The 27472-nt window shown below is 42.5% G+C and overlaps 1 protein-coding gene across 4 annotated transcripts in view; it reads right to left on the bottom strand.

The window, feature by feature from the left end:
- LOC138807674 (DDB1- and CUL4-associated factor 1) overlaps nucleotides 1–27472 on the bottom strand; it is a 59176-nt gene that overhangs the window by 20988 nt on the left and 10716 nt on the right. For all 4 annotated transcript variants that reach the window (XM_069993449.1, XM_069993448.1, XM_069993447.1 and 1 more), the window contains exons 3-17: nucleotides 24185–24261; nucleotides 22319–22392; nucleotides 20033–20146; nucleotides 18938–19075; nucleotides 17643–18155; nucleotides 17255–17356; nucleotides 13872–14030; nucleotides 12527–12706; nucleotides 10921–11130; nucleotides 8985–9154; nucleotides 7185–7309; nucleotides 5036–6299; nucleotides 4144–4342; nucleotides 2352–2434; nucleotides 956–1040 (exon numbers count right to left, since the gene is read on the bottom strand). In XM_069993449.1, coding sequence (XP_069849550.1) covers nucleotides 956–1040; nucleotides 2352–2434; nucleotides 4144–4342; nucleotides 5036–6299; nucleotides 7185–7309; nucleotides 8985–9154; nucleotides 10921–11130; nucleotides 12527–12706; nucleotides 13872–14030; nucleotides 17255–17356; nucleotides 17643–18155; nucleotides 18938–19075; nucleotides 20033–20146; nucleotides 22319–22392; nucleotides 24185–24261 — 3493 coding nt within the window. The remainder of the gene's footprint in view (nucleotides 1–955; nucleotides 1041–2351; nucleotides 2435–4143; nucleotides 4343–5035; nucleotides 6300–7184; nucleotides 7310–8984; nucleotides 9155–10920; nucleotides 11131–12526; nucleotides 12707–13871; nucleotides 14031–17254; nucleotides 17357–17642; nucleotides 18156–18937; nucleotides 19076–20032; nucleotides 20147–22318; nucleotides 22393–24184; nucleotides 24262–27472) is intronic.

Raw genomic sequence — 27472 nt, 5'->3', positions numbered from 1 at the left:
TGTGGGATTTTTATCTCCAATTAACCACCAGAAAACCAGAAGTGGCATTGTGACTCAAAGTGGTAGAGTACTAGCCTTGAGTGAAAAAGCTCTGGGACAGCGCCCGGGCCCTAAGTTTAATTAAAAATTAAAAAATTTTAAAAAGAGACGAGTACAAAGTCCCAAGTTCAAACACTATTACAGACATGAAAATCCAAGAGTTCAAGGCCAGCCTGGGCTATACAGTGAGACCCTGTCCCAAGATACAAAAGATCTACTGTGCTAGTATCTTTCTCAAATTGTCAGATTAAGCTCATGTTCAGCTCGTACACATTTCTCCCATATAGCTTAGAACTACTTAATAGGAAGGAATATCTTCTGGTGGTTTTGTTATTTTTGAGGTGTTGGGGATAGTAGCCAGTGTGCTAGGCAAATGCTCTATAAATGAGCTATAGTATCAATAGCCCTAGCCACATTCCTTTTTAAAATTTATATTGGAGTAGAATCTAAGTTGCTAAAACTTACCTCAAACTTGCCATTTTCCTGCCTTAATCTCCCAAATATCTAGGATATAGGCATGAGCCACCATATTCAGCTCATTTGAATATTTTCTCACTTACCACTCTCCCCCTCCAAGACAGGGTCTCAATATTATAGCCCAGGCTGGCCTCAAATGCAAGATCTCCCTGCCTCAGCCTCTAAGTGCTGGTTAAAGATATAAATCACCATGCCCAGCTCCCTGGGACATACTCACTCTGTGTGTGTGTGCATGCGTGTGTGTTTATTTTTAGGGAATCCTGTGCATGCTACACAGGCACTCTACTTCTGAGGCATAACAGAAGGTAGCCCCAGTCTTCAGTAAATAGTTTCTAGCTGCTAACCGAACCTATGCACACAGTCCCCACATTCCATCTGTAAGATTTCAATGAACACATGGGAAAATCACCTGGAAGCCAATGGATGCTTAAGTACTTACATGGGCAATGTCTCCTTTTGTGCCTATAACCCGATCCTGAGAGTGCTTACTGAACTCAACATAGTGATCTTCCGTGAAGGAATGCCTATGGAAAACAACACAAGTACTTAAGTGACAGATCTTCAGGAAATATCCTTTCAACCAATTAAAGAGTTATTTCCATCTTAATGTAAAACCATCCACATGAGTCCATCCAAAAAGACCATAAATAATTAACAAAATCTCCTGGTTAGAGAAATGGCTAATATTAATATTGCACAGATGCCTTTGAAAATGTACCAGCAAGTGTGTCATATATAAATAAAAGTATGTACACAGGTTTTTTTGGAGGGTTGTGAAAGGTCTGTTGAATAATGGAAATGTAGAAACTTTATATGAGAATTGGAATTGAGAAAGATAAAAACCTAACTAGATCTGGGCACTGGTAGTTCACACCTATAATCCTAGCTACTCAGAAGGCTGAGATCTGAAAATAGCAGTTCAAAGCCATCTTGGCCGAGAAAGTCTACAAAACTGTCATCTCCACTTTATCTACCAGTAAGCCAGAAGTAGAACTGTGGCTCAAGTGGAAGAGCACCAGCCTTGAGCAAAAAAAAAAATATCAGGGACAGTACCCAAACCCTGAGTTCAAACCCAGGACTGAAACAACAACAACAAAAAAACCTAGCCAGGTAGAAAGCAATCCGTGATTCATACCTGTAATCCTAGCTACTTGGAAGGCTGAAAATAGTAGCATCACCATTTGTCAGCCCAGGCAAAAAGTCTGCAAGAATCCTTCTCATCCCATTGCTAGGTATAGTGGTGTGTACCAAGCTATGTGGTAGGCTGAGAATAGGAGGATCATAGAAACCACATCCATGAACACATCAAGCGACAAGAAGTAGACTGCAGCTCAGACACATGCATGCCTGGATAGAAAGCCAGGTCCTATCCTAAAAACACAGTTGTTTTGAAAACAGCTCAACTACACAGTGGCAAGCGGTCCCTGAGTTCAAATCCCAATATTACCAAAAACAGATATAAAAATCTTAATTCAGGGCTGGGAATGTGGCTAAGAGGCAGAGTACTTGCCTAGCATGCATGAAGCCTTAGGTTTGATTCCTCAGTACCACATACACAGAAAAAACGGGAAGTGGCACTGTGGCTCAAGTGGTAGAGTGCTAGCCTTTTGCAAAAGAAGCTCAGGGGCAGAGCCCAGGCCCTGAGTTCAAGCTTCAGGACTGGCAAAGAAAAACAGAATCTTAATTCAACATGATTGGAATGAGGAAGAAAGTTGGCGACAGCTCACACATCATTTCTTTTTTCCTAAAAGGCTTGTAGCTTAAAAAAAATCAGTTGAACAGGGATAAAAATTAAGTAAACATAGAGAAACTGGGCTGCAAAAACAAATACATACTTCATATCAAATACTGATTTCATTCCCCAAAGTGCGGACAAGGGCTGGCTCCACGTAGCAGACGTCAGCAGCAAGGACCCATCCTGAAAGGAGGAGACTAAAGTGAGTAAGTGTGTGTGTGTATATATATATAAATGCAGGTATTAGCGTCTGTCACTAACATCTGAAAACAGATGAATAAAATCAAGCATGACAGGCACACCTGTAATACCAGCAATTGGAAGCTATAGAAGGAAGAACATGAATTAAAGGCCACGTTGGGCTATATAGCAAGACTATCTCACAAAACTGCCAAAGAATTACTCAGTGGTAAATCACTAGTTAAGTACACACAAGGCCTGGGTCCAACCCCTGGCACTCAAAGAAAAAAATTAAAATACACTATAGCTTAACTGTAAAGCACTTGCCTAGCAAGCCAAAGCCCCAAGTTCATACCCCAGAACCACCAAATTAATTTTTAAAAATATGTATCAGAGCCGGGCGCTGGTGGCTCACGCCTGTAATCCTAGCTACTCAGGAGGCTGAGATCTGAAGATGGAGTTTAAGCCATCCCAGGTAGGAAAGTCTATGAGACTCTTATCTCCAGTTAACCACCAGAAAACCGGAAGTGGTGCTGTGCCTCAAGCAGTAGAATGCTAGCTATGAACTGAAGAGCTGAGGGACAGCACCCAGGCCCAGAGTTCAAGCCCCACAACAGACAGAAAAAAAAAAAAAGTATCAGACTAGGCACTGGTGGCTCACACCTATATTAATCCTAGACTTGTATCTCTTAACCAGTAGAGAAGTAATTCACACAGTTGAGCACCAGCCATGAGTAAAAAAGTTGAGCAAGAGGTCCTAAGTTCAAGCACCAGTACTGGGGTAAAAAAAGAAGAGGAAAAAAAACTCTGTATAAGCCAGGCAGTGGTGGCTCATGCCTATAATCCTAGCTATACATAAGGCAGAGATCTGAGGATCATGGTTCAAAGCCAGTCTAGGTAGGTAGGAAAGTCCATGAGATTCTTATCTCCAATTACCACCAGAAAACTGGAACTGGAGTGCTGATTTTGTGTGCCTTACTCACAAAAGTTCAGGGATACACCCAGACCCTGAGTTCAAGCCTCAGGTGCAGCATACACACACATGCAAGCACACACCCAACCCTCACTGCACCACTAACTGTTACTTTGAAAAAAAAGTACAAACACTCCTGGAACAATATTGAGAAAGGACTAGGATTTAAATATATGGACCTATAGTGTGGTAGCAAATAATTAAATTTGTAGCCAGGCGCTGATGGCTCACAGCAATCCTAGCTACTCAGGATGCTGAGATCTGAGGATCACAGTTCAAAGCCAGCCCAGGCAGAAAAGTCCCTGAGACTGTTATCTACAATTAACCACCAGAAAACCGAAAATGGTGCTGTGGCTCAAGTGGTAGAGTGCTCACCTTGAGCTACAGAGCTCAGGGACAGTACCCAGGTCTAGAGTTCAAGCCCTCACAAAAAAAAAAAAAAAAAGAGAGAATTAAATTTGAGAGAACACTGGGTCTTCCTAAACTGGTAAAAAAAAAAAAAAAAAAAAGACAAACATACAGTAACAGTTTGAAAGGGGAGGAAAAAACTTGGGAAGACACCAAAGATGGTTTCTCTTAAAACTTGGCAATATTCTTCAGTTTCCCTCTGAAATATGAGTCAAACTCAACTAGACTCTGAAAACTTCTCCTCAAATAGAAAGTCCCATAAAGGAGCATTAACCCCAACGTACCAGTCCATGTGAGGATGACTTAGAATGTCCAGGAAAGGAACCCTTACCCTGGAAGGCTCAAGGTGTGTGATGGCCGAATTGTGGCAGTTGTAGCTGGCTTCCTCCTGTCCGCTGAACACATTGTAGAGCTTCAGCTGCCCTGTGCAGGTCCCCAGCATCAGGAACCGCTCCCGTGCTGAGAACGCGCAGCATGTGAAACCACTCTCATCTTCATTAGCTTCCCGGAATACTGAAATGGGACGAAACCTAAGCAGAAACACAAAGAGGTGACAATCAAACACAGGATGTGTAGGATCGCTGAAAAAGCAATTTTACTAGAAGGAATAAAAGAACATAACCATTACATTTCAAAAAGTGACTTGTTGGGGCTGGGAAGGTGGCTCAGTGGTACAGTGCTTGCCTTGGAAACATAAGGCCCTGGGTTCGATTCTTCAGCAACCACATAAGCAGAAAAAGCCAGAAGTGGCGCTGTGACTCAAGTGGTAGAGAGCTAGCCTTGAGCTGAAGAGCTGAGGGACAGGCCCAGAGTTCAGGCCCCATGACCACCACCAATACCAGCAACAACAAAAAGTAACTTGTTAAGGAAAAAAGTGTTTTGAAACATTACGGTGACCTCCAGTGGTTCCTTTTAAATAACTTACAAATCGAAACAACAAAAATGTCTGTGATCCCACGACCTACATCTGAGACTTGTGAAGGATCAGAATGGAAGGAAACCTGAATTAGCAGAGCCAACATACTGGAGGCATCAGCACCTCGGTATACTGCTGTCACAATGAACCCAGGGTGGGTAAAAGGGGCACATTTACATTTTCCACGTATCACATGAGGTAACAGTTGTATTTCAAGCCAACAAACGGCCTTCTTATCATGCTCCCAACGGTTTTAAGTAGAGGAAGCATTCCAGTTTCCAGGGGATGTGGGAGGCACCTTCCTTACCTGCTGAAGATCAGATGCCTATCAAAGCAGCCACCATCCACCCCTCCGTATTTTGGAAATGATGCCCTGCGGTTTAGCCTCGAGGTAAAGTTTATTGGCGCTTGCCGCCTCTGTTTTGGCTCGGGACATTGGTGAGGAGTAAAAAGAGAGAAAGGTGGGCAGGTGGCAACTGGGTTCTTGCAGCGAGCATGTTGCTCTCTAAGATATTCTGTGATGATACTGTCCAGCGTAGGTGGGGAAGGAAGGTGTCTATCCAACTGCTTTTTGATGGCTGGGCTTTGGCTGTAGGCACCATGGTCCGACTTCTGCCGCAGCACACGGATTTTCCTCCCATTGCAAGGTGACGGTCTCTCTCTGATAAAACTGATCCTACCAATCAAAGGGGAGTTGCCTGCATAAGACGGGCCAGGCAGAGCGAGTGAACCCTGGGGGGGCCGTGGCTGAGGGTGGGCAATGGGGGCGGAAGGGGCCGTGGCGCCCACGGCGGCATGACTACCCAGTCGAGTTGCAATGCCATTAGCAATGCGAGGGGTTCGGGGAAGAGAGACAGGAGAAGCAGTAGCAGTTACTGGGGTGAAGGCAGAAGAATGGGAGGCCGCGGTCATGGGCAGGTCAGCCTCTTTCGTCAGCACAGTTGCTGTCTCTCCAAGCCCTTTAGAAATAAGATGGTTTCTTATCAACAGAAGCAGCTCTTTCTCGGGGAAGGAGATCCGTGACTGGGCAACAACATCTGCTTTCTGTAGCCGTGCCAGTGACACATCCGTGCCAATGAGAAGAGGCTTTCCTGACACCCGCTCTATGAGTTCAGCAGCATACTTGCAGAATTTGACATGGTCACTGCGTTTGTCCTGCAGCACGGGCTCCTTCATCAACTGCTGGATCTGGCAGCTGCTGAAAAGGGGCAGTTTGCTGATGATCTGCCGTACCGTGCTACTGCGAGACAGGCCCACCAGGGCCTTGCAGGCCAGAGCCCTGATCTGGTCTGCATCTGTGATGGGCATCTTGATGGACAGTAAGGACAGAAGCACCTTGATGCCGTTGTTGGACTGGACCACATTCCACATCTTGGCCAGGGTATGCTCACTGCTCTTGGGGGTCTGAGGCAGCTTTCTCCGAGGCGTTCCGGAGATAAACTTGCCAATACTGGATATTCGGTTATCCGGGCCACACACACAATTGATGATAATTTGAAGTGCTGACTTCTGAATTTCAGCATCATGGATAAAGAACTCACCCTCAGCCACTCCCAATATAATGCTGATACCTATGAAGGGGGAAAAAAGTTATAGTATTCCTCATAAAACTAATGGCTAACTTCAGTGGTGGTGACAGTTTCAAATTTTGGAGTTTTATCTTTTGTTTTGTTTTTTTTAAATACTACCCCCCCCCTTTTTTTAAAGTGCAAAGAATAAATACAAGCAGTTCTCCTACAATGTATCTTTACAATGCAATACCTCATGTATAATAATCAGAATGAAGACAGTATTATGGGGCAGTCACCAAGACTCATGTGCAATGTTTCCTAGGTAAATAGAGCATAACTAGCGAGAATGAATGAAAACCTTCTGTGGGAAAGCAAAAAGCCCTCAGCTAAGCTGTCGCCATGGCGGCGGGGACTTTGTTCCCATCCCTTATTAAGGAAATTAAAAACAAGTGCCTGAACCTTGGACTTATACCTCAGTGTGGCACAAGCCGAAGACTCGCAGATAGTCACACAGCTACAGACTCACCTAAGCACCAACCTCCTGAGCCTACTTGGAATAAGGGAGATTTTCAAAAGGGGCTATTTACTTGAGTCGTAGAGCTAACTACCCACTAACTACCCACTACTAATTCTTTCCAGTGTTACAAGTTACAAATCTCCTTAAGTCTCTTAGTGTTCGCCTCAACCTGCTAGTCCCATAAACTTAGTTTTACTGCAAGATTCTACAGTACAACGTTTTCACAAAGTACTATTATACCAAAAATGCTTCAACTGTTCACAAACTTTGAGTTTATTGGCATGATTCCCACCTAGGAAACTGCATGATCTTCTTACAGGGCACAGACACAGAATCTTCCTCTAATATCCCCAAATTCTAAGGCAAGTAACGGGCACAACAAAGGAAAACAAATCCACATCCAACAACAATGGTGAGCTGCAACTTACCTACAGTGGAGATGGTAGAGCCAGCTTCATCCAACACATCCACTGACTCTGCCAACTGGAGTTGGATCTTTGGCACCACAGTGAGAATAGCCAAGACATCCAAAGCAAAGCGCACGGTGTCATTCCTGGACAGGAAGAAAAATTAGTCAACAGGAAATTATAATACAAAACATTAATTGCTTAAAAAGAAAGAGATACAACAGATTGGATCATCTGTGTGACTCTTCAATCTTTACCCGTGGAGAAGATACTAGACAGTTTATCTAGAAGATAATCTGGAATATGAAACCTGATTCTTAAAACATTCAGAACCTGGAGCTGGGAAGGTGGCTCGGTGGTAAAATGCTTGCCTCGCGTGCATGAAGCCCTGGGTTCAATTCCTCAGTACCACATAAATAGAAAAGCTGGAAGTGGCACTGTGGCTCAGGTGGTAGGAGTGCTAACCTTGAGCAAAAGAAGCTCAGGGACAGTGCCCAGACCCTGAGGTCAAGCCCAGGACTGGCAAAAAAAAAAAAAAAAAATCATAACCTTTGGCTCAGGAATTTCACCTACACCAATTTGTCTTAAGAAAATAATCAGGGCTGGGAAGGTGGCTCAGTGGTAGAGCGCTTGCCTTGCATACCTGAGGCCCTGGGTTCGATTCCTCAGCACCACATAAGCAAAAAGAAAAAAAAATCTGGAAGTGGTGCTGTGGCTCAAGTGGTAGAGCGCTAGCCTTAAGCTGAAGAGCTGAGGGACAGCACCCAGGCCCAGAGTTCAGGCCCCATGACCGGACCCAAAAAAAAAAAAAAAAAGAAAATAATCAGATGTGCAGACAAGAATATCTGATAAGTATACCTTATCAATACTTGGGACCATAAATATTTCAGAATTCAGTGGGAGCTTTTTGGATTTTGAAATAACATGCATAGATTTTATCTGCTGCCTAATAACAAAATCCAGAATCCAAAATGCTCCAAATTCTTATTTCCAATTAGCCAGCAAAAAAACAAACTGGAGGTATGGTTCAAGAGGTACAGCTCCAGCTATGAGAATAAAAAAAAGTGACAGTTTCAGGCCCTGAATTCAAGCCCCAATACTAGCACACATACATATGTGTACGTACGTGTACACACATACACACACACACACACACACACACACACGAAGGAAGAAAATGGCTTCCACAGTTAGAAATATTCCAGAGTTAATAGTCTAAAAGTAATGTTTTTAAAAATCCAAACTTAGTACCAATAGTACAAAAGCTGCCTTTTCTACACATTATTCATTGTTTCCCCAGAAAATTATTTTAAGAGTTTAAAAAAGCAGGTTAAATATCTATATCTATCTATCTATCTATCTATCTATCTATCTATATATTCAGTTTGTTCTAATTTTTTTTTTTGCTTTTGGTGCCAGCCTAGGGACTGAACTCAAGGCCAGGGTACTGTTTCAGAACTTTTTAATGTGACAGTAAAATAAACATTATACATAGTTTCAAGCAGAAGCAAGATATTTAATGTCCAAGCACAAAAAATAGGACTGCAATCTCAAGACAGGACTTCATCCCCAGCTCTACAGCTAAAACAAGTAAAATACCTAACTTCTCAAGTTAGATCCTCCTTACTGTGCAAAGTTTACATTCACTAACACCATATATAGGAACAAATACCTTACAAATTAAAAACTACATTTCCATGTTTAACTAGTTTCTCAGATTCAATTCAATAAAACTTTATTGCCTATACCATACACAAACCACCCAACATCAATTTTAAGCAAAAGTCAGCATCATATTTCATTGAGTCTCTCTGGTCCCACCTTGCATAATAGGTCTTCCAATTGCAGGCAATAGAAATAAGCTGCAACAAGAGTTGTACACAGGAAAGTTTGAGGAAGACTTCAGCTGGTTCCCAATAGAGTTGTGCCGGGCCATATTCTATCAAAAACTCCATCATTTCCACAATCTGTTCATGAGTGTAGGAACAAGCCTACATGGAGAAATAGAAGTTATTATACATAACTATCATCTGCCTTCTTAAGCACAGCTCACTAGCCAACAAGTTTTGGGGGACTGTTTTTAGCAGTTTTGGGGTTTAAAAGACCAACAGATTTTAAAAATAGCTTTCCATAACAACTCAGATGTCCCATCACAGATGAATGGATCAAAAAATTGTGGTATCTATGCACAATGGAATATTATGCAGCCATTAGAAAGGACACAATAATGGCATTTGCAGGGAAATGGATGGAGCTAGAAGAAATCATATTGAGCGAGGTAAGCCAATAGCAAAGAGACAAACGGCATATGGTCTCCCTGATAAGTGGATGTTAAATCCAAAATGTAAGGTGATACGACAAAATTAACAAGACTTAAGAAACAAAGGACTTCCACTCATCTGATCAAATCACTACTAAATAACCCCATGCTGCTGATCACATATATGGTATATATGTGCACACCGGAGGGAAACCAGGAGAATGACACAGAACTAGAGGTAATCAGGGAAAAACATACAACAGTGGAACCCATCAGCTGCACTGGACATTGATCAAAATGAACTAAGCAACTCAATGGCAGCGATGGGAGGGAGGGAACAAGTGGGAAAGAGGGAACAGCTGATGCTATGCAAAACAAAAGCAAAGTACATATCACCCAATCTGGAAGAAATAACTGTACTGCAAAGCTCATAGAACTCATAAATGTTATAGATCATGATAGACAATTTGTCCTATGAAAGTTAGAATGTGTTTGTGACTTTAAGCATCACTATCCCACAATACTGTGAAATTTGGGAAATTATATAATCACTTAATCACAATAAAGAATTTGAAAAAAAATAGCTTTTCGTAATTCTTCAATGATCCATGTGACTTCTAACTAAACAATAAGTTTTTCCCTCCAAAATAACAAAATATCTTCTGCATACATTTCACAGCTTAAGAGGAGAAAGCACAAAGAAATTGTGATTTTTTTTTTTAAACATGCAGATACTGCCAGGTCTGGTAGCTCACACCTGTAATCCTAGCTACTCAGGAGGCTAAGATCTGAGGATTATGGCTCAAAGCTAGCCCAAGCAAGAAAGCCCTCAAGAGTATCTCCAATAAACTACTCAGAATAAGCCGGAAATGGTGCTAATGCTCAAGTGGTAGACTGCTAGCCTTGAGAAAAAGAATCTCAGGGACAGCACCTAGTCCAGAGTTCAAGCCCCAGGACCAGCAAAAAAAAAAAGAAAAGAAAAAAGGAAAAACAAAACAAAACAACAAAAACAACAAAAAAAAAACACAGACACTGATTGTGGTCCCAAAATAAAACAGATTCCAAAATGAAAGAGAAGAGATTATAGATACATACTATCCCAAAAGAAATTCTCAGGATATTTAATACTTTTTGCAAAAGAAAGCTCTTTTAGAAATAGTTCAGGTATTCGGTTAGTTCTAATTATCTCAGAAAAACAGTAATTTCCAAGTGGGAGCAAAAACAGTCCTTGGAATTCATCTGTTGCATCCATTTTCAGTTGTTCTATTTCCATCTAGGGCAAATAACAAATTCAACCCAGAGTCCTATTGAGATTCCACTGATATGAATTTGAGCTTCAGGCTCTTTGGTTGGGAGAGATGAAGGAAAACAATGGAAGTGGTGACACTGATCAAGATGCATTGTACTCATAAACATGTTGAATTGAAACCCCTTTGTATATTACTTAAATACATTAATTAAAAAAAAAAGAAAACCAAACCACCTACATCTGCTTACCTTGTATGGGGGTTGAGGGTGAACAAGAATACCACCCTCAGTCCTCTGAAGTGATTGCTTCACTTGTTCCAATTTAATGGCCAGATGAGCCTCAAAATACTTGCGCAAGGCCATGCAGGTATGTTTCCCAGTTTGGCGGCTAGCGAATATTTCATCATCACTTAGAAGTGCACCCTGATCTTCCAAATTTAGAATTTCCAAAGTACTGATCTATTAGTCAGAAATTATAAGACAGGAGAAAAAGGGAAAGGAAAAATGATATGAATAAACACTCGTATGCTTGAAAGACTGACAAATATTAAAGTTTCCATATTCATGCAACATACTGAGTAGTCACAGAAAAGCAAAATGTTAAACCTTTATCAAAAAGATGACATGGCTTTTAATGGGCTAAAGGACATGTAGGGGGCCAGGTGCGGTGTTTTAACTTTCCCATACTCCTGGCACTTTGAAGGCAGAGGCAGGAGGACTGTTAGTTCAAGGCCTACTTGGCCTACATAGCAAGCTCCCAACCAATCGGGGCTACCTAACGAGATTCTGTCGCAAAAATTTAAAAACTACATGTACCTGTAAAGCTGTTGCTTTTGGGAAGATGAAAACTACCAGCAGTAATTCCTCCTGTAAGATGATTCTGTATCTAAGGACACAGTAAGTCCTCAGACCATATAAAGAGCAAAGGAATGGGACTGGGTTATGGCTCAGTGATTAAAAACAAAAACAAGGGGCTGGGAAGTTGTCACAGTGGTAGAGGCTTGCCTCACATGCATGAGGCCCTGGGTTCGATTCCTGAAGACCACATAAGCAGAAAAAAGCCAGAAGTGGCACTGTGGCTCAACTGGCAGGGTGCTAGCCTTGAGCTGAAGGACAGCACCCAGGCCCAGAGTGTACACACACACACACACACACACACACACACACACACACACACACACACACACACACACACACACACACACACACACACACACACACACACACACACACACACACACACACACACACACACACACACACACACACACACACACACACACACGGAGAGAGACAGAGAGACAGAGAGACAGAGAGACAGAGACAGAGAGACAGAGAGACAGAGAGACAGAGAGACAGAGAGACAGAGAGACAGAGAGACAGAGAAAGCCAGGGGCCAGTGTCTCACGCCTGTAATCCTAGCTACTCAGGAGGCTGAGATCTGAGGATCACGGTTCAAAGCCAGCCCAGGCAGGAAAGACCGTGAGACTCCTATCTCCAATAAACCACTAGAAAACTGGAAGTGGCACTGTAGCTCAAGTGGTAGAGCACTCGCCTTGAGCTGAAGAGCTAAGGGACAGTGCCCAGGCCCAGAGTTCAAGTTCCACAACTGACAAAAAAAGAAAAAGAAAATGGGCTGGGAAGGTGGCTCAGTGGTAAGAGCGCTTGCCTTGCATGCCTGAGGCCCTGGGTTCAATTCCTCAGCACCACATAAGCAAAAAGAAAAAAGCCAGAAGTGGCGCTGTGGCTCAAGTGGTAGAGTGCTTGCCTTGAGCTGAAGAGCTGAGGGACAGCACCCAGGCCCAGAGTTCAGGCCCCACAACCGGACCAAAAAAAAAAAAAAAAAAAAGCTCACCAAGTTCACCAGACGACGAAGACCATCATACCGGTCAAAGAGTTCCAAGACAGCCCGGAAGGAGAAGCAAATTGAGAAGAACATGGTAGCATGGCAGCATCCGGATGCGTGAGAACATTCCATCAACCACAGGGTATAGTTCACGACATCAGAGAGAACATTGTGGGGATGCATGCAAACCTGTACGAAAATAAAAATTTTTTAATTGAAAAACAAAAAAACAAAAAACAACCAAAAACAGAGCAAAGGAGTCTGAAGCAATGAAAATTTCACCAATGTAGACAGTATCTTTACAGAACACAATGATCATTCTAAGCTAAAGTTACAATTCCAATTTTAGAACTAGAATCCATTCCAAAGCTGAAAATATTTAAATCCAATCCATACTGGGTTCCAAAAAATATTGCTCCCAAAGGTTCTTTAATATTGGTGCCAAATTCTCTCCTAACAGATGAGAAAGAGGTTAACTCAGAAGTTAAGTCCTTCCCACAGATGTCACTAAGTCCAGAGGCTTACTACTTTTTGCCTCACTGACTCATTCAAGATATTGCTTTGGAGCTGGGAAGGTGGCCTGTGGTAGAGTGCTTGTCTAGCATGCATGAAGCCCCGGGTTTGATTCCTCAGAAAAAGCTGGAAATGGCTCTGTGGCTCAAGGCTAGTGTTCTACCACTTAAGCTCAGGAGAGTTCAAGCCCTACAACCAACAACAACAACAACAATGTTGCTTTGTACTCTTCCTTGGGTTTGCTTTGTAGCCTTGCCTATATATATTTGAGCCATAATTCACAGATTAATTTACTATTCTTTTTTTTTTTTTTGTCAGTCGTGGGGCCTAGACACTGTCTCTGAGCTCTTCAACTCAAGGCTAGTGCTCAACCACTTGAGCCACAGAGCACTTTCAGTTTTCTGGTGGTTCACTGGAGATAAGAGTCTCATGGACTTTCCTGTAGTGGCTGGCTTTGAACTGTGATCCTCAGATCTCAGCCGCCTGAATAGCTAGGATTACAGGCATGAGCCACCAGCGCCCAGCAAATATGTCTCTTATTTAGTCATTGGGCTTAAACTGAGGGCCTGGGCACTGTCTCTGAGCCTTTTTGTTCAAGGCTAGCGCTCTACTAATTGAGCTACAATGCTACTTAATTTACTATTATTAAAAGAGTAGCAATCTTTGCATGATGCTCACCTCAAGAAGAAAAAAAAAATTGGAGGGTGAACAGAACTAGGGCTTACAACTTAAGCTCCTACTTGCTTTTTCTTTTGTTTTCCTCATAGCTGGGCATTCTACCACTTAAGGCATACCTCCACTTCTGAATCTGTGCTAGTTAACTGGAGACAAGAAGACTTACTCTTTCCATAGCATCCTGGTTGTAGGACAGGTAATACAAACACATGGATACACCAGTTGCCGCCATAGAAGGACGAGGAATTTCCAGTAATTTCTGTACCCCACCATGCGCAACAAATTCTGTGGCAAATTTGTTATGCAGCAGGAGAGACGCTAGGTGCTAAAACAAGGACACACGTTACCATAGAACAGTCTAAAAGAAAAACTACAAAATCTCTTCATATAATACTAAGTGACACTGATCAATACTCCCTCTAAGTAGAAGATTCCCCATTTTAACAAAAGAAAAAATACCATTTAACAGGGAATGGGGACAGAGGGAATAGGGAAGGGGGAGGGGGGAGACAATAAATTCCATGACATTCCCCCTTATCTTTTTTTTTTTTTTTTTTGCTGGTCATGGGGCCTGAACTCTGGGCCTGGGCGCTATCCCTCAACTCTTCAGCTCAAGGCTAGCACTCTACCACTTGAGCCACAGTGCCACTTCCAGCTTTTTCTACTTTATGTGGTGCTGAGGAATTGAACCCAGGGCCTCATGCATACAAGGCAAGCACTCTACCACTGAGCCACCTTCCCAGTCCTTCCCCACCCTCCCCTTATCTTTCTAATATCAAAGGCTTTTGTTTGGAGGCACTTTTGGTTCAACCCCTAGCTCCACAAAAAAGAAAGAAAGAAAGAAAAGCGGGTGCAGTGCTCTTGCTTAGCCTGCACAAGACCCTAGGTTTAATCTCTAGTAACAATTCACAAAACACACACAAGGGGGAGGGGGGAGGTTGGGAAGGGAGGTGAAGGGTAAACAAAGGAGGAGGCTGCAATGCTTGGTAAGAAATGTATGCATTATCCTGCCCATGTAATTGTAACCCCTCTGTACAGTATGTTCTCAAATAAAATAAAATTAAATTAAAAAAAAAACACACACACACACAAGACACACACACACACACAGTTAAAAATACTTTTATAGGTGCTGGGAATGTGGCTTAGTGGTAGAGTGCTTGCCTAACATGCATGAAACCCTGGGTTAGATTCCTCAGTACCACATAAACAGAAAGAGTCAGAGTGGCACCATGGCTCAAGTGGTAGAGTTGCTAGCCTTGAGCCAAAAAAGCCCAGGGACAATGCCCAGACCCTGAGTTCAAGCCCCAGGACTGGCAAAAAAATAAATACTGGGCTGGGAAGGTGGCTCAGTGGTAGAGCACTTGCCTTGCACACATGAGGCCCTGGGTTCAATTCCTCAGCACCACATAAGCAAAAAGAAAAAAGCCGGAAGTGGTGCTGTGGAAGGGGTAGAGCGCTAGCCTTGAGCTGAAGAGCTGAGGGACAGCGCCCAGGCCCAGAGTTCAGGCCCCACGACTGGACCCCAATAAATAAATAAATAAATAAATACTTCTATAGCCAAGTACCAGTGACTCACATCTGTAATCCTAGCTACTCAGGATGCTAAGATCTGAGGATTACAATTTGAAGTCAGCCCAGGAAGAAAAGTCCCCATGAGACTCTTATCTCTAATTAACCACTCAAAAACTAGAAATGGTGCCATGGCTCAAGTGGTAAAGCACTAGTCTTGAGCACAAAGAGGCTCAAGGACAGCGCCCAGGCCCTGAGTTCAAGCCCAACAACCAAAAAACAACAACAAAACCTTATATAAATATCTTATAAACACTTATCACCTTATTAGTATATTGCTTTCTGAAACAGACTTTTGCTTAACTTTCCAATTTATTTATTTTCGTGTTCCAATTACATTCCAACTTCAATTAATTAAATCTGAAATTCTGCTTTTCGATAGTCCTGGGGCTTAAACTCAGGACCTCCTGCTCTTCCTCACATTATTCTCTTGCTCATGGCTGACATTCTACCTCTTGAGCCATTTTTGCAGGTTAACTGGAGAGGGAGTCTCATGAACTTTTTCTGCTTGGCTTCTGACCTCTGTCCTCAAGGTCTCAGGCTGCTGAGTAGCTAGGATTACAGGCATGAATATTAGTACCCAATTTAAAAATCAGCCTCTTTTAAGATGACCCTTCATATCTCCTCAACTAAGAATCTTGAACAAAGCATCAAAACTGGTAATTTTGTCTTATAAGTTTTGTTAATTTGGGCTGGGAAGGTGGCTCAGTGGTAGAGCGCTTGCCTTGCAAATGAGGCCCTGGGTTCGATTCCTCAGCACCACATAAGCAAAAAGAAAAAAGCCGGAAGTGGTGCTGTGGCTCAAGTGGTAGAGCGCTAGCCTTGAGCTGAAGAGCTGAGGACATTGCCCAGGTCCAGAGTTCAGGCCCCACGACCGGACCCCCCCCCCAAAAAAAAAAAAAAAGTTTTGTTCATTTCCTATTCAACTGCCACTAGTCTCTCTGGGTGGACTTGACCACCTGCATCTATCTATCTATCTATCTATCTATCTATCTATCTATCTATCTATCTATCTATCTATTTACATCATGGGACTTGAACTCAGGGCCTGAGTGCTGTCCCCTGAGCTCTTTCACTCAAGGTTAGTGCTCTACCACTTTTGAGCCACAGTACCTTTTCTGGCTTTCTGGTAGTCAACTGGAGATGGGAGTCTCTTGGACTTTCCTGCCCAGACTAGCTTCGAATCATGATCCTCAGATCTCAACCTTCTGAGTAGTTAGGATTACAGGTGGGAGCCACCGGTGCCCTGCTCTCTGGGGCTGCTTTATGACTCTAAACCCAGGCCAACATGGTTAGGACCTCAGAAGAGCTAGAGCTCCCCCTCCTGTTTTCAGTAACAAGACTAGCCAACACCAATTTGCAATTACATGATTTTATATCTTGCCAAGATTAATAGCAAAAACAACATGCACATACTCTCTAGTAGTCCTCTCAACACCTAGCTGATCTTTATTAATCATCTAAACCCCTCCCCTCTTCATCCTATTCATTACACAAGCTTCTTCCATGCTTCCATTCAATTTTGCCCTCAAGACACTAACACTTCTGACAGGAGTGGTTTTCTCATGTCACTCCTATCTATCATGGTAATTTATCCCTTTGCCACAACTGGTATATTGTTTTCTTTGATCCCTATAAGACTTGGCATATAAACAAGTGAATGTTGACACACAATATCATTTCCCACACAAATACCTTCAGATACAGCAAATGTCCCAACTCTTGTCTTCCACTGAATCCTATTCCAAATGATAGTATATCTGAAAGCAAAACCTTCAGACCTGCATAGGCAATCCTGTTCTCCACTACTCAAAGTATAACTATTAGTTCACATTTTATACACACAAACACACACGCGCACGCACAGACACCAGTGTGGCTGGTCCATTGTAATCACCATATTGAACCTCACAAATACAAAACACCTATTGATATAATACTCAATACTGTAATACTGTAATTTTATAAGAACATTACCTTGAGTGCTTCAAATGTAAGCAGGACATCATTAGTCTGTTTCAGATCAATATAAAACATCATCAACTCTCGTGATCCAAGTTGCATAAATATGGGAAGTAGCTGAAATGAAGACCAAAATAAGTCTTAGATTTGATTTTGTTTTTCACACATTTCCCATTACATTCCATGAAAAGATCAAAACTAGGCACCTTGCCCCCATAAACTGTAAACATATGAATATACTTCATTCAAACAGACTTTATCAAATGACCTATGTAAGTCCTTATCAGTTTGGAATGAAGATTTTTCTAGAGTAAAGAACACATCAGTGTATGAGTGCAACCATAAAATACCTCAGAAATAAACACTCCCAAAAGCTGAACAGTGCACTTCCCAGGAAACTTACCTCCTGATACTCTCCTAGAGGGGTCAAATATTGGAGGATGAGCCGCTGCTCAATAGCAGGAGTCATAGGGTAAAGGGTATAATTGGTGCCAATCACCCAGGGGGACATTTCCGACCAGCTGCTATTAGACAGCTCAACAAACACACGGTCTGGTTCAGAAGACGAGAAACCCAACTTCTGTTTGGCTTTCCTAAAGCTCTCTCTGTCTCCCTGTTTCGCCAACTTATTTTTCTTCAATGCTCCTTCCTCAGGTTTGGTTGCTGAGTTCACTCTACTGCTCGTCTTGTGGCTTGAGTCAAGGTGAAAGGAGATCTCCATGTCTCCAGAAGCTTCCTCATGCTCTCCATCTACCACATCCACTGCCATATCACCATAGTCCATATCCACAGCTTCCTCGTCCAGAGGTAAAAGGGGTTCAGAGAAGAGCTTCCGTGGGCTAGGACGCTTGTTTTCCTGCCGCAGAGCCACTTCTTGGAGCTGGAGCTCCCTCAGCCTTCGAAGCACTATAGCCACCTATCAACAAATAGGTCAGTAAAAGAAATAGATCTCTTGATCTCTTCTGCATCTTACATGATTCTTATTAATGTATTTTGCTCTTGGTTTGGGTTTTTTGAGACAAGAGTTGCCCCATGTAGTCCAGACTAGCTTTGAACTCTTTTTTTTTTTTTTTGGTCAGTCATGGGGTTTGAACTCTGGGTCTGGGCATTGTCCCTCAGCTCTTCAGCTCAACACCAGTGCTCTACCACTAGAGCCACAACGCCACTTCCAGTTTTCTGGTGGTTCGGACTTTCCTGCCCTGGCTGGCTTTGAACCTAGATCCTAGAATCTCAGCCTCCTTAGTAGCTAGGATTACAGGCAGAAGCCACTGGCATCCAGCATTGGCTTTGAACTCTTAATCCTGTCTCCTCCTGCCAAGTGGATTAGAGCTATGTGTCACCATGCTTAGCTTATTAAAGAATTCTCATTTCTGCTTTAAAAGAACTAGATATTCATGCAATAAACCACCAGAAAACCAGAAGTACCACTGTGCCTCAAGCGGTAGAATGCTTGCCTTGAGCAGAAGAGCTGAGGAACAGCGCCCAGGCCTAGGCCTAGAGTTCAAGCCCCAGGACTGACAAAAAAAAAAAGAAAACTCAAAACTCTTAACATACTCAGTGAGGTTGAAATGTTGATAATATACCTCTACTCAAGCACAAGGTAATAAATAAAATCTATCTACCTACATTCAGACAGTAATTAACAACTTATAAGTGCATTCCTTTGTATGTAATAATTCATTCTCAGATGGTCCTTACCAGCTGGGAATTTTCATCCCTGTAGTTAGCAGCAATGTCTTGATTTTCCATAGCACCTCCTAACAACCCAGTAGAATATGTCCTCAATGGTTGATCAGCCTCTCGGGCCCATTTGAAAAGATTCTCAACAATTCCTTCCTGTAGTAAAAGAAACAGTACAATTTAGAAGTATCCACTTTCATGACTAAAAATGTAAGCCAAGATTTCTGCCTTATTGTAAGAATTTAAAATGTAAGCTAGGAGCCACTGGCTGGTAATCCTAGCTACTCAGGAGGCTGAGTAGTAGGAGGTTAAGGATTATGGTGGTTCAAAGCCAGGCAAGGCAGGAAAGTGCCCGTGAGACTCTTATCTCCAATTAACCCCTCAAAAAGTGGAAGTGGCACTGTGGCTCAAGTGGCAGAACACTAGCCTTGAAAACCAAGACTCAGGGGCAGCACCTAGGCCCTGATTTCAAGCCCCACAATGGACAAAAACAACAACAACAAAAGAATTAAAAATGTGCAAGGCACTAGTGGCTCAGACCTGTAGTTCTAGTTACTTGGGAGGCTGAGATCTGATGATTATGGTTCGAAGCCACGGGCAGGAAATTCCATGAGACCCTAATCTCTAATTACTCACTCAAAACGCCAGGAATGGCCCTGTGGCCCAAGTGATAGAGTACTACCCTTGAGCAAAAAAGGAGCTCAGGGACAGCACCCAGGCCCAGAATCTAATCATATATAATCATTCATTTAAAAATAATAAAAACATGATGTTAAGATTTTTCAACATTCCAGTGCACTCATGTAAGCAGGTATTTATCCCCACAGCTACTTTTTAAATTGTCTACTGCAAAGGGAGGTGAAGGGTAAACAAAGGAGGAGGCTGCAATGCTTGGTAAGAAATGTATGCATTATCCTGCCCATGTAATTGTAGCCCCTCTGTACAGTATGTTCTCAAATAAAATAAAATTAAATTAAAAAAATAAATTAATAAATTGTCTACTGCATGTTTGAAGAAGAAAAATATATACAATTACTTTAACAACAAAGACAAATCTAACAGATTACCATTCAGTTAAGAGACACAATTATCACTTTTGTTTTCACTAAGTACCTTTTCCTGAAAAACAACAGCAGTTTCCAGGCCTGGCATGATGTCCAGCAGCAGCCTGCAAGCTGCAGTGTTTAAAGGGGGCTCTCGGCTTGTCATCACATAGGCATTCACCAACTAGAAAGCACAGGGGGCCAGAAGGGAGGAGGAGAAAGGAGGAAGAAAGTGTGGAAGAAAGGTGATTAATATATGACATATGCAGGACATACCCTATTACCTTGTATAAGCAGTCTGTGTTGAATTTTCCCTATTATTGTCTGAAATTCAACCTAGTCAAACTAAAGAAATGTAAAAAAAATCCTAAATAAATAAAGTACTAGCCTCGTTACTTTCTTTTTCAGATTTGTTGGGTTGTTATTTTGGCTTTGTTTTTATTGAGCTTTGATGGGTGGGCTTGCTTTTTTTTTTTTTTTTGGTCGGTCGTGGGGCTTGAACTCTGGGCCTGCGCGCTGTCCCTCAGGTCTTCAGCTCAAGGCGAGCTCTCTACCACCTGAGCTACAGCGCCACTTCCGGTTTTCTGGTGGTTTATTGGAGATAGGAGTCTCACGGTCTCTCCTGCCCGGGCTGGCTTTGAACCACGATCCTCAGATCTCAGCCTCCTGAGTAGCTAGGATTACAGGTGTGAGCCACCAGCGCCCGGCTTGGGCTTGCTTTTTGATTGTTTCGTTGTGGTTTTTTTGAGAGAGTATCAATATATAGCCCAGGCTGGCCCAGAACCCTCTATTCTCCAGATGCAGCCTCCCAAATGCTCGGATTACAAATGTCTTTTGTTACAAGACATGAAAGAAGTTGTCAGCTACAGACCTTGACAAGTGTTCATTAAACCTTTAATTATAATTATGATCTTCCTTAGCAAAAATGGTATGTATAATTTCTCCTGTAGGTTTAAAAATGCCAAAATCTTATCTCCGATTGCCAAAAAAAAAAGCCAAACTAGGGCTGGGAATGTAGCTCAGTAGTAGAGTGCTTACCTAGCATGCATGAAGCCCTGGGTTCAATTCCTTAGTACCACACAAACAGAAAAAAATGGAAATGGTGCTGTGGTTCAAGTGGTAGAATGCTAGCCTTGAGCAAAAGAAGCTCAGGGACAGTTAAAGCCCAAGTTAAAGCCCAAGAACTGGCAAAAAAAAAAAAAGCCAAACTGGGGGATGTGTCTCAAGTGGTACAGCACCAGTATAAGCCTAAGAGCATAGTGAAAGTGCAAGACCCTGAGTTCAAGTCCCAGAAACAGCATGCATGCACATGTACGCACGCACGCACACACACACACACACACACACACACACACACACACACACACACACACAGCTTAAGTGTAAATATAATATAGCTGCTAAAAATAATACCTAAAATTTATCAGGCTCTCGTTAAGGACTTTACATGTTAACTTCATTTAAGAATTATGAACCGGGCGCCGGTGGCTCATGCCTATAATCCTAGCTACTCAGGAGGCTGAGATCACTGTTCAAAGCCAGCCTGAGCAGGAAAGTCTGTGAGACTCTTATCTCCAATAAAGCACTAAAAAACCAGAAGTGACGCTGTGGCTCAAGCAGTAGAGCGTTCACCTTGAGCTGAAGAGCTGAGGGCCCAAGCCCAGAGTTCAAGCCCCATGACTGACAAAAAAAGAAAAGAATTATGATACCACTTCCATTACAAAATAGCAAAATGAGACTTAGGAGAAAATAATGAAGGAAGAGCCTGAAGTCACTTGTCCAAAGAACCAACTGCCCATGAACAGTATAGCTGAATTTGAACCCATAACCTAAACCCTAAAGCCCACTAGATCTACAAACAAAACTACTAATAGCCACAATTTACTAGCTATCACTAACTTCAGTAGTTACAAGCAAAGTATCTATTTATTTCATTTACTCTTCGTATCAGCCCTGAGTTTGAGAAAGGACCTTCCTATCCACCCAAATGTCCCAGGTACACACCACAGCTTAAGTGCAGAATCAGATAATGTACACACTCATTCTCATTTTTCCATTCAGGAACCCCAATGATCTCCTAAATTTCCTAACTCAAAATCATCTTGCCCAAGAATGTGCACAGGTATCTTGGGAACCCTGCCAACACTTGACTAAACAAATTATACATGAAAGAGAAAATAATCTTGTCACAACTAGCTCATGATTATTACCACTACCAAATAAGGTGAGTAGAGTCCACCTCCTCTACTCCCAAACTTTGCCCAGCTGCTAGGTGAAAGCAAACTATACAAGCAAACACACAAAACACAGCATCTGCTGATGACAGTCACTGGAGAAAAGTAAGAAGCAAACCTACTGCATTCATGAAATCATCGTTCTTGAAGAGTATTCTCAGCAAGTGGCCCAGCATACACTCTGGATCAGCTCGACCTACCAAAAGAAGAGGGGAAGGAACAAACAAAAGAAAGAGTAAGTCATCCCAGTCAAGCATCTCAGACCTCTAGAATGCCATCTGAGTTGTTACTAGTAAAATGTCAGCAGAACTAAATGGAAGCATAGACAAGATTCCTGTGATGAATTATAGTTAGTAATTTAAAATTTTTTTTCTTTAAAATTAAAAGCAATCCTATAAGAACTGGAGACACTACACTCTAAACTTTCCACTTCCCAGGATACTATCAATACAGCAATGCTGAATTAAATCATGGTCTCAATCAGCATCACCAACATTATAGCATATGTCTACAAAGGAATCAAAAAGGAGCCTAAGAGCTGGGCGCCAATGGCTCACGCCTGCAATCCTAGCTACTCAGGAGGCTGAGATCAGAGGATCACAGTTCAAAGCCAGCCCAGGGCAGGAAAGACCATGAAACTCTTATCTCCAATAAAGCACTAGAAAACCGGAAGTGGCACTGTGGCTTAAGAGGTAGAGCGCTCACCTTGAACTGAAGAGTGTAGGGACAGGGTTCAGGCCCAGAGTTCAAGCCCCACAATGGGGGGGGGGGGGGAGGGCGCCAGGGGGGCAGGCATAAAAAAAAAAGGAGCCTAAGAGAAAGAAAACCCTTAAATTCACAACTGCAGAAAAGCAGGAAGATTGTTCTTTCAACAGGTGGCCAGAGAAGATGGGCTCTAAGTTAATCTCTCCAACTACAATGACAACAGTAGCATGCAGCCTCAAATACATAAGGACACTCTAGGTGGGGATGAGGCAAGGAAATCCCACTAAGCAATCAACAATCCTAAAGATGTAAGACCTTGACCACCTTAACTTTCTAGCTCCTAGGGAGAAGAGGTAAATGACCTAGGTACCACGCAGTGTACAGTCTAAGGCAAAACAATTAGCTAAGGACTGGAAGGATGGATGGTTGAACTTTTAAAACGGAAACCATCTATTTTATTTCATTTTGTCTCAGGGCATTAGAATTATAGATTTAGTCAAAGGCTACAATAGAGAATGAAGACAAGATGTGAGCTGCTGATACAAAGATTTTATCAAACTGTAAGTAGTAACTCAAAGTAACTCACAGAAAGAAAATATATGGAATGGAATCATAAAGTACAAACAGCCTATAATCCTAGCTACTTAGGAGGCTAAAACTCTGAGGTTCAAAGCCAGCCAGGGAAGGAAAGCCCATGAGATTCTTATCTCCAATTAACCATCAAAGAGCTGGAAGTAGAGGTGTGGCTCAAGTGGTAGAGTGCTATCCCTGAGCAAAAAAGCTCAGGGACAGTGTCCACACTCTGAGTTCAAGCCCCAGGACCAGGGGGAAAAAAATTGAGGCCTAGCAGGGCATTGGCGGCTCACACCTGTAATCCTAGCTACTTAGGAAGGTGAGATCTGAGGATCGTGGTTCAAAGCCAGCCAGGGCAGGAAAGTCCAAGAAACTCTGATCTCCAATTAACCACCAGAAAACTGGAAGGGGTGTTGTGGTTCAAATGGTAGAGTGCTTTTCTTGAGCTGAAGAGCTTAGGGAAAGTACCCAGGCCCAGAGTTCAAGCCCCATGACTGATCCAAAAAAAAAAAAAAAAAAAAATGAGGCCTGCCTATGCAATATAAGGCCCTCTCTCTCAAAACAAAAAGAAAGAGCAAGAAATATGGCTCAAGTGATAGAGTACCTGACTAAGCAAGCATGCAGCCATGAGTTCAATCTCCAGTACTATACTGTAAGGGGAAAAAAAACAAAACAAAACAAAACCTAAACTTAAAGAGAATATATCATACCAGGATGTCGATCATCAAATGGGTCTGGATCTCCTTTACGATATTCTTCAGTTTCTTTTTCAATTAATTCAGACATCCTACACAAAAATAAGAAAGGAATCATGTCTGAACAAGAGTACCAAAAAATACACCAACACCATTGGTCAGTTAAACAGTAAGTGTTTAAAATAAAAGCAAAGAGTTTAAGCCATAGTACCAGAACAAACTTAAGAGGGGGTGGGGAGAGAGGGAGAGGGGAGAGGGCAAGGGAGAGGGAGAGGGGGGTAGGGAGAAGGAGAGGGAGAAAGAGAGAAAGAGCCAGGCACTGGTGACTCACACTTGTAATCCTAGCTACTCAGGAGGCTGAGATCTGAGGATCGTGGATCAAATCCAGCCCCAGAAGGAAAAGTCTCTGAGTCTCTCATCTCTTAATTAAGCACCAGAAAACGAAGTAATGCTGTAGCTCAAAGTAGTACAGCTCTAGCCTTGAGCAAAAAGAGCTCAGGGACAGCATCCAGGCCCCGAGTTCAAGCCCTAGGTCTGTGAGCAAAAAAAGGTGGGGGAGAACAATATTTAGGATGTATACTAAGTGGGATAGGGCAAGAGTAAGTCATCTGGAGATGGTACCCAAGTTCTCTAAACTTCAACAATGGGTTTGAGGTGAGAGGGTTGCTTTTGAGTGTTTTTTGTTTTGTTTTGTTTTGTGGGGGGGGGGGGGGTCCGGTTGTGGGGCCTGAACTCTGGGCCTGGGCGCTGTCCCTCAGCTTTTCAGCTCAAGGCTAGCGCTCTACCACTTGAGCCACCTAAAACACAAAAGAAAACAAAAACTGAAAAAAGCTGAGCCCTAGTGATATAGGCCTATAATTCCTACACTCTAGCAGCTCAGGCAGTAGGATTTTGAGTTCAGGGCTAGCCTAGGCTACACAGTAAAGCTATCTTTATTAAAGAAAAAAAAAAAAAGATCCTCTACTTTCTTTTTTCTTTTTTTGGGGTCCGGTCGTGGGGCCTGAACTCTGGGCCTGGGTGCTGTCCCTCAGCTCTTCAGCTCAAGGCGAGCGCTCTACCACTTGAGCCACAGCACCACTTCCGGCCTTTTTTCTTTTTGCTTATGTGGTGCTGAGGAATCGAACTCAGGGTCTCATGCATGGAAGGCAAGCGCTCTACCACTGAGCCACCTTCCCAGCCCCAAGATCCTCTACTTTAGTTTGACCCATGTCACAAAAACCTTATCCCTTTATGCATTTCTATGAAAACTTTTCAAGTAGCTCTGCAGATGACTAACAATGAAGCTCTCAGTAATGCTTGTAATGAAAGTAAGGAAAATGGATTCATAGAAAACAAATACTTGATGCTTATTTAACTTGTTTTCATTACATCTATCATATTTAACCATACTGCCTGATTAAGCACTTCTACACATACTACTTTGTAATACTTTGCATTGTTTCTTATCTCTTAGGCTCAGTGGTTATCTCCTTAAGAATAATAGCCCTTTACTTTGTGTCACTGAACACTGTAGCAAAGTGAAAAAGTTGAAGATCAAATATGATAATGAAAGCAAAATACCCTTGAGGGGCTGGGAAGGTGGCTCAGTGGTAGAGAGCTTGCCTTGCATGCATGAGGCCCTGGGTTCAATTCCTCAGCACCACATAAGCAGAAAAAGCAGGAAGTGGTGCTGTGGCTGGAGTGGTAGACTAGCCTTGAGCTGAAGAGCTAAGGGACAGCGCCCAGGCCCAGAGTTCACCCTCCACAACCAACAAAAAGAAAAAAAAAGAAAGCAAAATACCCTTGAAAACGAAAGTCAGAACTTTTAGCAAAAAGTAGAATTCACAGCTAACAGTATTTCCCATTAATTACTCTCCTCCCTTCATATGCAACCAACATATGTGAACTTCACAATATTTAGAATTTTTAAGTCTTCTGACTTTTCTCAGCATCAATATCTTATTCAATAGGCTTTTTAGTGAGTTTTAAATTTAATATTTAATATTTCAACAAATTAAAATCCAGTTTTCATCAGCCAGCAATAATCCTATTCCTAAAATCAAAAAACCAAAAGCCTGTTAAGACTTCAGGATTCATACCTGAATTCCTACTCAGGAGGCAGAGAACTGAGGATCACAGTTCAAAGCCCAGCCCAGGCAGGAAAGTCCGTGAGACATTTAACTCCAGTTAACCACCTCCTCCCCCCCCTGCCAAAAAAAAAAGAGCAAGAAGTGGAACTGTGCCTTAAGTGATAAAGTGTTAGCCATAAAGGAAAAAAGCTAAAGGAAAGACCCATGCCCTGAGTTCAAATCCAGGACTCACACACTCTCTCTTTCTCTTGCTCTCTCTTGCTCTCTCACACACATAAACCAAAAAGAAAAAGAAAAAAAGAAAAAAGCCGGTTCTGTCACAAGTTCCCCATTTATCAAGAGAAATGGGAACAAAGCATTTAATCCTGGTTAAACTTTCAGAAGACTATATTCTTCAGACCAGCATGGTGATATAATCCTAGACTAGGAAGGCTGAAACAGCAAGATTTCCAAAGTTAAAAAAAAAAAAAAAAAGGAAGAAAAATAAAACAGAGACGAACCTACAAAAACTGAGAACACAGGGCTGGAAATTAGAAGAAAAAAGCAAAAGAAAAACTTTGATTCAGAATTCAGTAAAGGTTAAAAAAAAAAGTTCCTATAATTTCTCCATATCCATTTTTGCTATTTAAATATAATTGGGGGCTGAAGGCATGTCTCAACAGTAGACCACCTATCTAATTGTGCTTGAGTTCACCTTTTTTTTTTTGGGGGGGGGAGAGCCTGAACTCTCTGGGCCTAGGCACTGTCCCTCAGCTCTTCAGCTCAAGGCTAGTGCTCTACCACTTGAGCCACAGTGCCATTTCCAGCTTTTCCTGCAATGTGGTGCTGAGGAATGGAACCCAGGGCCTCATGCATGCAAGGCAAGCACTCTACCACTGAGCCACCTTCCCAATCCCTACTGCAACCTTTAAGAAGTGATTATGGCCGGGCACCAGTGGCTCATGCCTGTCATCCTAGCTACTCAGGAGGCTGAGACCCAAGGATCACGGTTCAAAGCCAGCCTGGGCAAAAATGTCCCTGAGAGACTCTTATCTCCTATAAACCACTAGAAAATGGGAAGTGGCATTGTAGCTCAAGTGGTAGAGCACTCGCCTTGAGCTGAAGAGCTGAGTGCCCAGGCCCAGAGTTCAAGCCCCACAACCAACAAAAAAAAAAAAAAAAGTGATTATGCCATGAGATCTCTACCCTAAAAAAATCAGAAGGAGAAGTAAAGGAAGGAATGACATATTCTCAT

This window comes from Dipodomys merriami, unplaced genomic scaffold, assembly GCF_024711535.1.
Source record: "Dipodomys merriami isolate MVZ:Mamm:240054 unplaced genomic scaffold, mDipMer1.0.p SCAF_427, whole genome shotgun sequence".
Lineage (NCBI taxonomy): Eukaryota > Metazoa > Chordata > Mammalia > Rodentia > Heteromyidae > Dipodomys > Dipodomys merriami.
The sequence above is the reverse complement of the archived record's forward strand: the minus strand, read 5'-3'. Positions and strand labels throughout refer to the sequence as shown.